Source organism: Hyperolius riggenbachi, chromosome 9, assembly GCF_040937935.1.
Source record: "Hyperolius riggenbachi isolate aHypRig1 chromosome 9, aHypRig1.pri, whole genome shotgun sequence".
NCBI lineage: Eukaryota > Metazoa > Chordata > Amphibia > Anura > Hyperoliidae > Hyperolius > Hyperolius riggenbachi.
The window spans coordinates 11,736,884-11,750,956 of record NC_090654.1 but is presented as its reverse complement, the minus strand read 5'-3'; the positions used below and the strand labels follow the sequence as shown (position 1 = coordinate 11,750,956).

Below are 14,073 nucleotides of genomic sequence, written 5' to 3'. Positions count from 1 at the left end.
CCTATGAACACAGTGACTGAGTGTCCTAGACTCCTAGTACAGTAAGAGTAAGTAGTAACAGTAAGTAGAACTAACTAATTACAATAATCAATCAGCGATCAGAAGGAAATGGAGTGTGGGTGTGTGTACACTCAGACAGTGAGTGCACGCACGCAGGAGCTAGTAGCCTATGAACACAGTGACTGAGTGTCCTAGACTCCTAGTACAGTAAGAGTAAGTAGTAACAGTAAGTAGAACTAACTAATTACAATAATCAATCAGCGATCAGAAGGAAATGGAGTGTGGGTGTGTGTACACTCAGACAGTGAGTGCACGCACGCAGGAGCTAGTAGCCTATGAACACAGTGACTGAGTGTCCTAGACTCCTAGTACAGTAAGAGTAAGTAGTAACAGTAAGTAGAACTAACTAATTACAATAATCAATCAGCGATCAGAAGGAAATAGAGTGTGGGTGGTGTGTGTACACTCAGACAGTGAGTGACCGCACGCAGGAGCTAGTAGCCTATGAACACAGTGACTGAGTGTCCTAGACTCCTAGTACAGTAAGAGTAAGTAGTAACAGTAAGTAGAACTAACTAATTACAATAATCAATCAGCGATCAGAAGGAAATAGAGTGTGGGTGGTGTGTGTACACTCAGACAGTGAGTGACCGCACGCAGGAGCTAGTAGCCTATGGACAGTGACTGAGTGTCCTAGACTCCTAGTACAGTAAGAGTAAGTAGTAACAGTAAGTAGAACTAACTAATTACGATAATCAATCAGCGATCAGAAGGAAATAGAGTGTGTGTTGTGTGTGTACACTCAGACAGTGAGTGCAGTGCGCACACGCAGGAGCTAGTAGCCTATATGAACAGTGACAGTGAGTGTCCCTACGGGTACAGTAAGAGTAAGTAGTAAGTAAGTACAACTAACTAACAATAATCTATCAGTAATCAGAAGGAAATAGAGTGTGTGTACACACAGACAGTGAGTGAGTGCACACACGCAGGAGCTAGCTAGTAGCCTATAAACAGTGACAGTCAGTGAGTGTCCTACTCCTAGTACAGTATAACTACAATACTATTAGTAAAGGACAGCAGAAATACTGGTATAGATGAGAGAAATAAACAGAGGACAGCTGCCCACAGAGGCAAGGCCCCCCTGAGGCCTAAACCTGTAAGCTTGCAGCAGCTGCCTGTCTCTAATGTAACACACAAGCTACTAACTAAAATACAATGTCTATCTAACTAACAACAATATAGGTGTATATGGCAGGTGTAGGTGAGCAAAAACGCTAGGTAAATGATCACAATAGAGCACTTGCTAAGCCAAAGCACAAAGGACCAACTCTCTCTCTGTACAAGTCTCAGGCAAGCATGGAGAAACGGAACATGGCGGCCGCTATTTATAGGGTAGGGGCTGGCCAGGGTCCCCCTCTGTGATTGGCTGCCGTCAGAGGGCCTGGGAGCCCTCTGATTGGCTCTAAGGACATCAATCTGGGCTATGACGCTATTCGAGCTCGGTACCGAGCTCGAATAGCGCCGGGTTGCTCGAATAGCTCGAATAGTGAATGGGCTATTCGAGTGTACTCGGATAGCCCATTCGAATAGCTCCAGCTATTCGGAGCTCAAATACCGAGCTCGAATAGCTGAAAAAGAGCTCGAATATTCGAGCTACTCGAATATTCGAGCTCTGCTGAGCACCACTGTTCCCCACTACCCTTTAGATTGTAAGCTTGCAAGCGCAGGGTCATCCTGTTTACTGTTTGTGTTGCAATACTTGTGCTGCTAGAGACTCTGCTGTAACATTTTTTGGTTGTACCTATGTTCCCCGTGTTGTCTTATTGTGCTTTGTAAAGTGCCGTGGAATATGCTGGCGCCCACTCAGGGCCGTTTTGGGGGGCTGTAGGGGACGCAGCATGAGGGGAAAGCCATGGCCACATTCGGACGCCCCCCCCCCCCCCCCTCCCTCAGCTCAGGTTCTCCCCTCTGTGCTCCCTTTCAGCTTAAATTAGTGTCTGGGCAGCGGCGGGCAGATACATACCTTCCTTGCGTTCCACTGCGGATACTCCTCGCTCTAGTGTCTGACGCTACTTCCTGTTTATACAGGAAGTGGCGTCAGAAGCTAGAAAGAGGAACATTCCCGGTGAAACGCAAGGGAGGTATGTATCTGCCCGCCGCTGCCCAGACACTAATTTAAGCTGGAGGGGAGCACAGAGGGGAGAACCCTAGCTGAGGGAGGGGGGGGGGCCGCCCCCCTCCACGCCGAATGTGGCCATGGCTTTCCCCTCATGCTGCGTCCCCTCCAACCCCCCAAAACAGCCCTGAGCGGGCCCCAGGGGGGGAGGCCCGGGCCTCCCCGTGGGAGCAGGGGCTGCAGGTCCTATTGTTACGCCCATGCCCCCACAGATCTGGGGCCCCCTGGGATTCAGAAGCTGCACCCCTCTAGTTATGCCCCTGTATACAATCAATACAATCAATATACAATTCACAAGTCACTGTAAAGATGCCCATACACTGTACAACTCTTTTGCCAAGTTACTGTAGACATTTGGTTAGACAAAATATCCAATCAATCATAGACTAAAGTGGAAATTGCAAAATTTGCGATATCAATATCATGATCAATATGGAATCATCTGAACCGATCTTAAGACTGATGTGTGATGCTGGTCTCAAAGAACACCTGTTATTCAATAGAATTACAGAGGCGCCAAGGAGGATAAAATGCATTAAAAACTCATAAAATGAGGGGTATTGGGTGACCTGCCTCCCCAATGAAGACACAATGAAATTAATCATACAACACAATTCATTCTCACTCCAACAAGCTTTGCAATGCGTTTCACGGGGCCATAGCCCGCTTCCTCAGGCAATATAAAATTGGGAGCAACAAAAATGTCATAGAGCGGGTATAGCGCCTCTGTACAGAGGTAGGTCACCCAATACCCCCATTTTATAAGTTTTTAATGCATTTTATCCTTCCTGGCGTCTCTGTAATTCTATTGAATAACTTGTATCCACTGGTTGGATGGGTGTGATCACCCCTTTTTCTACCTATGGAGAGCGACTTCTTAGCCTGAGTGGGGACAGGCCTTAATTCCCCCCAAACTCTATCAGTGGTTGCCTATATCCGGCAACCCATATTTGTGAGTATCATTTCTTCACCTAGATCAAGAAAGTTAAAATGACAATAATACACGATTGGGGCTCTCTATTTTCTCCTTTTTGTCTCCACTTAAAGAACACCTGAGTTGGGCATTTTTGTAAACAAAAAAAAAATGCTACCTGATCTGGGGGGCTGGCCATATCAGATAACGTATATTACCACCATTACCCGCCACACCTGCATCCCGCAAACTTTTGGGGGAAAAAAACAAACCAACATGGCCGCGACCTCTGGGGTCACCACGCTGCAGATCTGTGCTCTGTGTGTCTTAACAGCAGGGAGGGGCGAGCCAGAAGACAGAAGGGGGTGGGGGAGAGGCAGAGCCAATCAGAGTTGAGGAAGGGGCGTTCCTAATGCCAGAGTGGGCGTTTTACAGGAGTCCTTCTCCTGCAAGGGACGCCCCTTCCCCTCGAGATTGCCAACAAGCAGCTTCTCGGTAATTTCAGGGCGGCACAGGGGGGGGGGAGGGGGAGGATTGACAGAAAGCAGCCCACTGGGGGCATTGAGGCATGGCATGGACCAGGGAACATGCCTCTCTGTGTCATTTGGGAACCCTGGGTCGTCCCGGATACACTTTAAGTCAGTCCTGAAAAAAATGTGATCATTATATTGAAAACTAAATTGAATAATGAGTAGTGCATGCATACCTCCCGATTTTTGAAATCAGAAACCACACCCCTGCCACATCTCTAACAACGCCCCCTGGCTCATCCCTAATCACACACACTATAAAGATTTCATAAGAAAAATATGTTGTTTTATAACTCAAACCTTACTGGTCCTTCCTATCCTGGTTCATTTTCCTTCATATTAACATTTGAAAATAAGAAATATATCAATTTAATGGATGGGAATAAAGTTTAGAGTCAATTAAAGTGAATGTGTACCGCTATAAAAATAAAAAAGTCAGATACTCACCTAAGGAGAGGAAAGGCTCGGTCCTAATGAGCCTTCCCTCTCCTCTCCCGATGCCCGGTCCCGCGCAGGATCCCCTGTAGCAGTATTCGACCGGTTTGGTCAAATACTGCCACTTCCGCTGCCGAAGGGATGTTTCAGGAAGCCTTCGGGAGCACTTGGGCTCCCGAAGACGGGCCGCTCCATACTACGCATGCGCGAGCGCCCTTTATGACGCAATAGCGCGTGCGTAGTATGGAGCGGCCCGTCTTCGGAAGCCCGAGTGCTCCCGAAGACCTCCAAAGTCCCTGCGGCGGCGGACGCGAACGGGGGAGCCAGCGCAGCACCGGGGCCACCGGGAGAGGAGAGGGAAGGCTCATTAGGACCGAGCCTTCCCTCTCCTTAGGTGAGTATCTGACTTTTTTATTTTTATAGCGGTACCCATTGGCTTTAAACACTTTTTTTCAGTAGAAAAATAGATATATTTACATATATCTGTACATCAGTCCTGAGGGAGGGACAAATCAGGAGGAAAGAGGGACAGAGGGGCGGGGTTCCCAAAGAGGGACTGTCCCTACAAAAGAGGGACAGTTGGGAGCTATGCTTATATTGTGTACTCTGTATTCTGTACCAGCGTTTGTATTTTTCTGTACCCCCTTTTCTGCTTTTCACTCTGTTTTCCACCATGGAAGAGGATGGTTTTTATATAAACCAATAATAATCGTATAATATGGCCAGCCTGATATACTTACGGTCTGTGGGTAGGACAGTGGTCTCAGACGATCGTAGTCTTCTTGTCCCGCTGTATCCCATAATCCCAGGTTCACAGGCTTACTGTCCACCATGACATTAGCCGAATAGTTATCAAACCTGTAGGAATAAGTGAGAAATTAGTTATTTCAGCTTTTACTGCAGCACCGCTGGCCGACAGGGGCGTACTTACAAATCATAGGGCCCTCAGCAAAACATTGGTGGGGCCCAGGGGCGTAACAATAGACCCTGCAAGGAATGCAGCTGCAGGGGGGCACAGACACCGCAGGGGGCCCAGTGGGGATAAGTTTATTTTCCCTGTCCTGAGAGACTGACAACTAAGGGCACAGAGAGAAAAAATGTTCTGCTTTCTGCACAATTATTCCAACTACTGCATCTGCTCAGCCACTGATCATACAAAGTTTTACAGATAAAGATTTGTAGACAGTCCCTATTCAGTGTGCAGCAGGGTCTTGTGTATAGAGCCCAGTGTGTGCAGTGCTTCACTGCTGTCAATTTGTATCTGCATGGGGAAAACACATTCAAGTGTGTACTAGCCAATTGCATAACATTGGTTCTCAGTTTACTTTTGCAGAAAGCGGTTGGACAATCCAAAGTTTTGCAGGGGGCCCCCATCTCACAAGGGTCATAAAACAAGTTTTGCCATCATGATCTTCACACCTATAACATGTTATGTAAAACAGAAGTTTGTCTTCTTAAAAAAGAAGGTATTTGCAATTAATCAGGATGGAGTGTGCTTCTGCGGGGGCCCACAATGCATCACTGCTGAATATGCTAATCATCCCTTTGTTGTCCCTGTAAGCTAACCACACCTCCAGAACCGCTGGAATGCAATGATGTGTCAGCTTGTTAATTGTACAGAGCCACAATAATCCAACATGCATACAGACTGTTTCGGATTGGTTGATCCTCATCAGTGCATGGCACGGATTAATATGGCTCTATGGGGTAGGACTTGAAACACCCATAATTACAGATTACCCAGCAAGCTCATGGGGAACCAGAACTCCCAGGAGTGTGTAAGGGGCTACAATGGTCCTAAAAGCCCCCTTACTAAAATGTTATGCAAAACAGAAGTTTGCCTTACTTAAAATAGAAGGAATTTGCGATACAAGAAGGCTAACTTTTGTTTTGCATGACATTTTAGTAAGTTTTTGGACCATTGTGGCCCCTTACACACTCCTGGGAGTTCTGGTTCACCATGAGCTTGCTGGGTAGTCTATAACCCATAACATGTGTAGCCACAAAAACAACTCATCTGGTCTATCAGAGGAAGGGAATGTTAGTAGTCGGGGCTCTCCCATAGCTCTGGGTCCCCCTGCAGTTGCTGCTCCCCCCTAGTTACACCCCTGCCAACCAATACATTCCTGTATATCTGGAATATCTTCTATCGATTGCTGCTGTTGGCCATTTGTATTTGCTTTCCACAGAAAATCTCTGTAGAAACACTCTGATGTGATCTCAGCTCCAGCGATACGCGTGTCTGAGGAGACGCCATACATCTTTTATGAGGGAAAACGTTATTTCACAGATGCTGAGAGGAGCTCAGGGCAAGGAATAACCTATATGCCCCCCGGTCATTCCTGCTGTGTCCCTCCCATACCCAGATCTGAGAGGGGTTCACACTTCACATGATAGAAAGGCTTCCAGTGTAATAATAGCTGACTGTATAAGGTTATATTTACACAGAGATAAAGTGGTAAGGAAACTGGGTGCTCATCACACAAAGGATATTGCAGCCTGGCTGCACCCAACCCGGCAAAGGGTGCGGCTATGAATGTATGCAAGCATAGATCATTTAGTTCCTCTAAACTGCATATTGCAAGCTCCTCTGAGGACAGTCAGTGGCATGGCTATGTACTCTGTAATGTGCTGCAGAAGATGTCAGTGGTATATAAATGCATAATAATAATATGGTAGGACATTAGACTATGACTATGGTAGGATTAGATTGTGAGCTCCTCTGAGGACAGTCAGTGGCATGGCTATGTACTCTGTAATGTGCTGCAGAAGATGTCAGTGGTATATAAATACATAATAATAATATGGCAGGACATTAGACTATGACTATGGTAGGATTAGATTGTGAGCTCCTCTGAGGACAGTCAGTGACATGACTATGTACTCTGTAATGTGCTGCAGAAGATGTCAGTGCTATATAAATACATAATAATAATATGGTAGGACATTACACTATGACTATGGTAGGATTAGACTGTGATCTCCTCTGAGGGCAGTCAGTGACATGACTATGTACTCTGTACAGTGCTGCAGAAGGTGTCAGTGCTATATACATACATAATAATAATATGGTAGGACATTAGACTATGACTATGGCAGGATTAGAGTGTGAGCTCCTCTGAGGACAGTCAGTGGCATGGCTATGTACTCTGTAATGTGCTGCAGAAGATGTCAGTGCTATATAAATCTATATATATAAAATCGGATGTGTGTGTGTGTGTGTGTGTGTGTATGTATGTGCCGCGATCACTCGAAAACGGCTTGACCGATTTGAATGAAACTTGGTACACAGATCCCTTACTACCTGGGATGATATGTTCTGGGGGTCTCGCGGCCCCCCTGCACATGTGGGCGAAGCTATAAACAGCAAATCAGATTTCATCCATTCAAGTCAATGGAAAAAATGTAAAAGGCTGCCATTCTCACAGTAATCAAGCCAGAGTCCCCACACTTGGCACAGTTGGTCACTTGGTGACTGAGGTTACAAATCCAGGAAAAGTGGGCGGGGCATAAAACAGCCAATCAAATTTCAGCCGTTCATTTTAAATGGGAAAATGTAAACTGCAGCCATTCTTACACTGTTAATCGCAGGGTTCTCAAACTTGGCACATTTGGTCACTGGGTGAATGCGATTAAGATTCAAGAAAATGGGTGGAGCCTACAACAGCCAATCAAAATTCACCTATTAATTTTCAAGGGGAATATTTAAACTGCTGCTATTCTTACACTTTTAATGGCAGAGGCTTCAAACTTGCTACAGTCGGTCATTGGGTGACTGGGGTCCAAATTCACTAAAGGGGCGGGGCCACATACAGCCAATCAGATTTCCTTGGTGGATAAACTGCTTCCATTCACACATTTTTGATGCCAGGAACCTGAAAGCTCACACACTTGGCCATTGAGTGACTGTGTGTCAATGTTAACAACTTGTACTGGGAAAATATAAACTGCAGCCATTCTTACACCGTTAATGGCAGGGTTCTCAAACTTTGCACAGTTGGTCATTGGGTGACTGAGATTAAGATTTTGGAAGGTGGGTGGAGCCTACAACAGCCAATAAAAATTCACCTTTTGATTTTCAAAGGGAATATTTCATCTGCTACCATTCTCTTATACTGTTAAAAGCAGACTCCTCAAACCTGGTACAGTTGGTCACTGGGTGATTAGGGTCCAAATTCAGAAAGGGGGCGGAGCCACAAACAGCCAGATTTGTTTATTTTTCAATGGGAATATACAAAGTATTGATACCAAGGACCCCAAAGCTGATAAACTTGATAATTGAGTGACTGTATGTCAAGGTTTGAAAAAGTGGGCGGTGCCAACAACTACATTTTTAACATGGCAGGGTTCCCAAACTTTACACAATTGGCCACTCAGTGACTGGGATGAATATTCAGAAATGTGGGTTGAGCCTACAACAGCCAATCAAAATGTACCTATTAATTTTCAAGGGGAATATTCACATTGCTACCATTCTTACACTGTTAGTGGCAGAGGCCTCAAACCTGATACAGTCAGTCATTGGGTGACTGGGGTCCAAATTCACTAAAGGGGTGGAGCCACAAACAGCCAATCAGATTTGTTAGATTGATTTCAGCCATTCTGTTATTGGCAGGGTTCTCAAACGTGACACAGTTGGCCACTGGGTGACTGGGACTAATATTCAAAAAAATGGGTGGAGCCTACAGCAGCCAATCAAAATTCACCTTTTGATTTTCAAGGGGAATATTTACATTGCTGCCATTCATGCACTCTTAATGGCAGAGGCCTAAAATCTGCTACAGTCAGTCACTGGAAGACTGGGGTTTAAATTCTGAAGGAAGCGGGCCAAAAACAGCCAATCAGATTTGTTTAATTTCAGTGGTAAAATGCAACTTATTGATGCCAAGGACACCAAAGCTCATAAAGTTGGTCATTAAGTGACTGTATGTCAAGATTAGAAATAGTGGGCGGAGCCAAAAACAACTAACTTTTTACATGGGAAAATGTAAACTGCAGCTTTTTTTACACTGTTAATGGCAGGGTTCTCAAACTTCACACAGTTGGTCACTAGGTGACTAGGATTAATATTCGGAAAAGTAGGTGGAGCCTACAAGAGCCAATCAAAATTCACCCGATTGATTTTCAAGGGGAATATTGAAACTGCAGCCATTCTCACACTGTTAATAGCAGAGGCCTCAAACCTGCTGCAGTCGGTCGTTAAGTGTCTGGGGTTCAAATTCAGTAAAGGGGCGGAGCCAAAAACAGCCAGATTTATTTGCTGTATAAACTGCTTCCATTAGCACAATTTTGATGCCAGGAACCCAAAAGCTCACAAACTTAGTCATTGAGTAGTGACTGTGTGTCAAGCTTACAAAAAGTGGGTGGAGTTAAAAACAGATTTTTCTGGGAAATTGTAAACTGCAGCCCTTCTTCACTGTTAATGGCAGGGTTCTCAAACTTAGCTGGTTACTGGGTGACTGGGATTAATATTCAGAAAAGTGTGTGGAGCCTAAAAATGCCAATCAAAAATCACATGTCACTTTTCAAGGAGAATATTAAAATTGCTGCCATTCTTGCACTGTTAATGGCACAAGCCTCAAACCTGGTACAGTTGGTCATTGGGTCACTGGCGTTCAAATTCAGAAAAGGGGACAGAGCCACAAACAGTGAATCAGATTTGTTTCATTTCATGGGAAAATACAAATTATTGTTGCCAAGGACCCCAAAGCTCACAAACTTGGGCATTGAGTAGTGACTTTGTGTCCAGGTTGCAAAAAGTGGGCGGAGCCAAAAACAAATTTCACTGGGAAAGTGTAAACTGCAGCCCTTCTTACACTGTTTATGGCAGGGTTCTCAAACTTTGCCCAGATGGTCACTGAGTGACTGAGATTAAAATTCAGGGAAGTGGGTGGAGCCTATAATAGCCAATCAAAATTCACCTGTTGATTTTCAAGTGGAATATTTAAATTGCTGCCATTTTTACGCTGTTAATAGCAGATGCCTCAAACCTGCTACAGTTGGTCATTGGGTGACTGGGGTTCAAATGCTGGAGAGGGGCAGAGCCACAAACAGCGTATCTGATTTAATTTCTATGGGAATATACAAATTATTGATGCCAAGGACCCCAAAGCTCACAAACTTGGTCATTGAGTGTGCGTTAGTGTTAGAAAGTGGGCGGAGCCAACACCAGTCAAATACATATCCGGGCAACGCCGGGTCATCAGTGGGTGGAGACAAATACAAATTTCACTGGGAAAATGTAAACTGCAGCCATTCTTACACTGTTAATGGCAGGGTTTTTAAACTTTGCGCAGTTGGTCACTGGGTGACTGGGATTAATATTCAGAAAAGTGGGTGGAGCCTACAAAAGTGAATCAAACTTCACCTATTGCTTTTCAAGGGCATGGGCCTCAAACCTGGTACAGTTGGTTATTGGGTCACTGGGGTTCAAATTCAGAAATGGGGTGGAGCCACAAACAGCCAATCAGATTTGTTTCATTTCAATGCAAATTACTGATGCCAAAGACCCCAAAAGCTCACAAACTTGGTCATTGAGTAATTGTGTGTTAGAGTTAGAAAAAGTGGGCGGAGCCAACACCAGCCAAATACATTCCCGGGCAACGCCGGGCAATCAGCTAGTACATAATAATAATATGGTCGGACATTAGACTATGGTAGGATTAGATTGTGAGCTCCTCTGAGGACAGTCAGTGACATGACCATGTACTCTGTAATGTGCTGCAGAAGATGTCAGTGCGATATAAATACATACTAATAATATGGTAGGGCATTAGACTACGACTATGGTAGGATTAGATTGTGAGCTCCTCTGAGGACAGTCAGTGACATGACTATGTACTCTGTGATGTGCTGCAGAAGATGTCAGTGCTATATAAATACATAATAATAATATGGTAGGACATTAGACTATGACTATGGTAGGATTAGAGTGTGAGCTCCTCTGAGGACAGTCAGTGACATGACTATGTACTCTGTAATGTGCTGCAGAAGATGTCAGTGCTATATAAATACATACTAATAATATGGTAGGACATTAGACTACGACTATAGTAGGAGTAGATTGTGAGCTCCTCTGAAGACAGTCAGTGACATGACTATGTACTCTGTAATGTGCTGCAGAAGATGTCAGTGCTATATAAATACATAATAATAATATGGTAGGACATTAGACTATGACTATGGTAGGATTAGAGTGTGAGGCCCTCTGAGGACAGTCAGTGACATGACTATGTACTCTGTAAAGTGCTGCAGAAGATGTCAGTGCGATATAAATACATACTAATAATATGGTAGGGCATTAGACTATGACTATAGTAGGATTAGATTGTAAGCTCCTCTGAGGACAGTCAGTGACATGACTATGTACTCTGTAAAGTTCTGCAGACTATGTTAGTGCTATATAAATAGCTAATGATAATATTCTTCTTCTTAGCTACGCCATTGTTGAGAAGCTGCAGGGAGAGACTAGGCATATGATAGCTGCATGCAAGGCCAGAGTGTTGTACAGACAGGACCTCTCTGCAGTAGGCCTCACAGCCAAGAAGCGGGCTGCACACAGAACCTTTATGTGTCCTGTATGCCCAGGAGGGAAAAAGCGGGACAGTCGGCAGAGACTTGTGCACTGTATGACAGCATGCTGTGTGGCTCTGCCTCGGGTGTTGCTGCTATGTAAATATTAATAATAATATAGTTTATATGACTGCCCTGATACCAAAAATCCAGGCTTTTAAAAGCTCCTAAGGTATTGTTTGCTAGTGTAAGGACATGCCAGCAAACTGAACATAAATATATACAGTATATAGTATATCCTTCTGTTTGCCAATTGCAGGTCTGCACATAATCTGACTTGTGGAGTCTGGCTGTGACAGGATACAAGATAAGGCAAAATACTGCAGCCCAGAGAAACGTTATGTGATTATTAATGTTGCAGAGGACAAAGTTAACATAAAATGTAACTCTTGCTTTAAACACGTTTCAAGGATAAATAAATGGCATTTTCAGGTTATAAAAATACCTTTACATTTAAAAACATGGCTGTAAGTAGAAGTGGCACTTTTTTCTGGTCTGTAATTCAGTACAGACAACCACGGTATTAACCCTTCTTGCATGCATGATCAGCAGCACAAAGCAGGATATTTTGTTAGTTTCTGCTTACACCTGCACTAAGGAGGACATGTCCAGCAGTCTGGACATTCCCAACATGACAGATTATGTTAGGATCATAGTGAAGGGGCTCAGTGTGCAGGGATTAAACTAGTAGGCAGTAACCTTAGCAATGTGTGCAGCTGAATTAAAGGAATTGCTTATTTCTCAACAATTTTCGGAGTCCCTCGATTGTGTTCCCATCATTGTGGCCATCTTGAGCATGCACAGGACATTCATGGCGTCAGGAGCGCGATCGAGGGACGTGTGTGGCCAGGGCCGCACAGGCGCACTGATGAAAATGAAACTAGCTGCCTGCAGGGAACCAGAGGAGTGTTCCAGGGTGGCATGGGCACAGAATGTCCCCAGGGGGCTGATGGGGGTGGAAGCCAGAGGTAAGTTAAACTTTTTTTTTAATTTCACGGTCAAGGGGAGTGGGGGTCTTAGGGTTAGACACCACTGGGGGAAGGGGGGACATAGGGTTAGGCAACACTGGGGGCGTTTAGGGTTATATGCATCACCGGGGGGGTCTTAAGGTCAGGGTAAGGCACCACCAGAGTGTTAGGATTAGGCAACACCAGGGGGAGTCTTAGGGTTAGGCAACACCAGGGGGAGTCTTAGGGTTAGGCAACACCAGGGGGCGTTTAGGGTTAGGCATCACCGGGGGGGGGGTCTTAAGGTCAGGGTAAGGCACCACCAGAGTGTTAGGATTAGGCAACACCAGGGTGAGTCTTAGGGTTAGGCACCACCAGGGGGGTCTTAGGGTTAGGCACATCTGGGGGAAGGGGGGGGGACTTAGGGTTAGGCAACACTGGGGGCGTTTAGGGTTAGGCAACACCAGGGGGAGTCATCACCGGGGGGGGGGGGGGGTCTTAGAGTCAGGGTAAGGCACCACCAGGGTGTTAGGATTAGGCAACACGGGGGGTGGGGTTAGGGTTAGGCACCACCAGGGGGGCTTAGGGTTAGGCACATCTGGGGGCATTTAAGGTTAGGCAACACCAGGGGGAATCTTAGGGTTAGGCATCACTGGGGGGGGGGGGGGTCTCAGGGTCAGGGTAAGGCACCACCAGGGTCTTAGGGCTCGATTCACAAAGCGGTGCTAACCCAGTTAGCATGCCTAAAAGACTTTAGGCATGATAACCATTGCACCATGCTGGTGAAAAGCCAGTTTAGGCATGATAAGTTTAGGTGTGATAAGTTTAGGTGTGATAAGTTTAGGCATGATAAGTTTAGATAAGTTTAGATCGCTTGCAAAGTCCTGCACGCAAAGCAGCGCCATTAAACTTTATACGAAGTGCACCAGACTTTGCTAGCGTAAAACTTTTGATCAGCTGTGCGCTGCGGTGCTAACGTAGTTGGCGCTTAAACTTATCATGCCTAAACTTATCACACCTAAACTTATCATGCCTAAACTTATCACACCTAAACTTATCACACCTAAACTTATCATGCCTAAACTGAGTTTAGGCATGATAAAGGGCTTTTCACCAGCGTGCTAACTGTTAGCACCGCTTTGTGAATCAGGCCCATAGGGTTAGGCACTACCAGGTTGGTTTAGGGTCAGGCACCACCAGGGGGGTATCTTAGGATTAGGCACCACCAGGTTGGTTTAGGGTGAGGCACCACCAGGGGGGTTTCTTAGGTTAAGGCATCAGTAGTGAAGGGTCCTGTGTAAGAGTAGGGTAAGGATTAGCTATAGTAAGATATCAGTAATGATTATCAATATTTTACTAATAAATATTAATGCTTTAAATATCCCAGTGGCACTGTTCCTGAGCCTGACTTTCCATGGCACCTGAACATGCGGAACATGCGGAAAGATATACAGTCCCTGTTGTATGGAATTCAGGCAACCAGAAGACAGTCTCAACTAA

The 14,073-nt window shown here is 45.2% G+C and overlaps 1 protein-coding gene across 1 annotated transcript in view; it reads right to left on the bottom strand.

The window, feature by feature from the left end:
- RAC2 (Rac family small GTPase 2) overlaps positions 1-14,073 on the bottom strand; it is a 132,073-nt gene that overhangs the window by 59,277 nt on the left and 58,723 nt on the right. Inside the window, exon 3 of the mRNA XM_068255024.1 lies at positions 4,795-4,912. Coding sequence (XP_068111125.1) covers positions 4,795-4,912 — 118 coding nt within the window. The remainder of the gene's footprint in view (positions 1-4,794; positions 4,913-14,073) is intronic.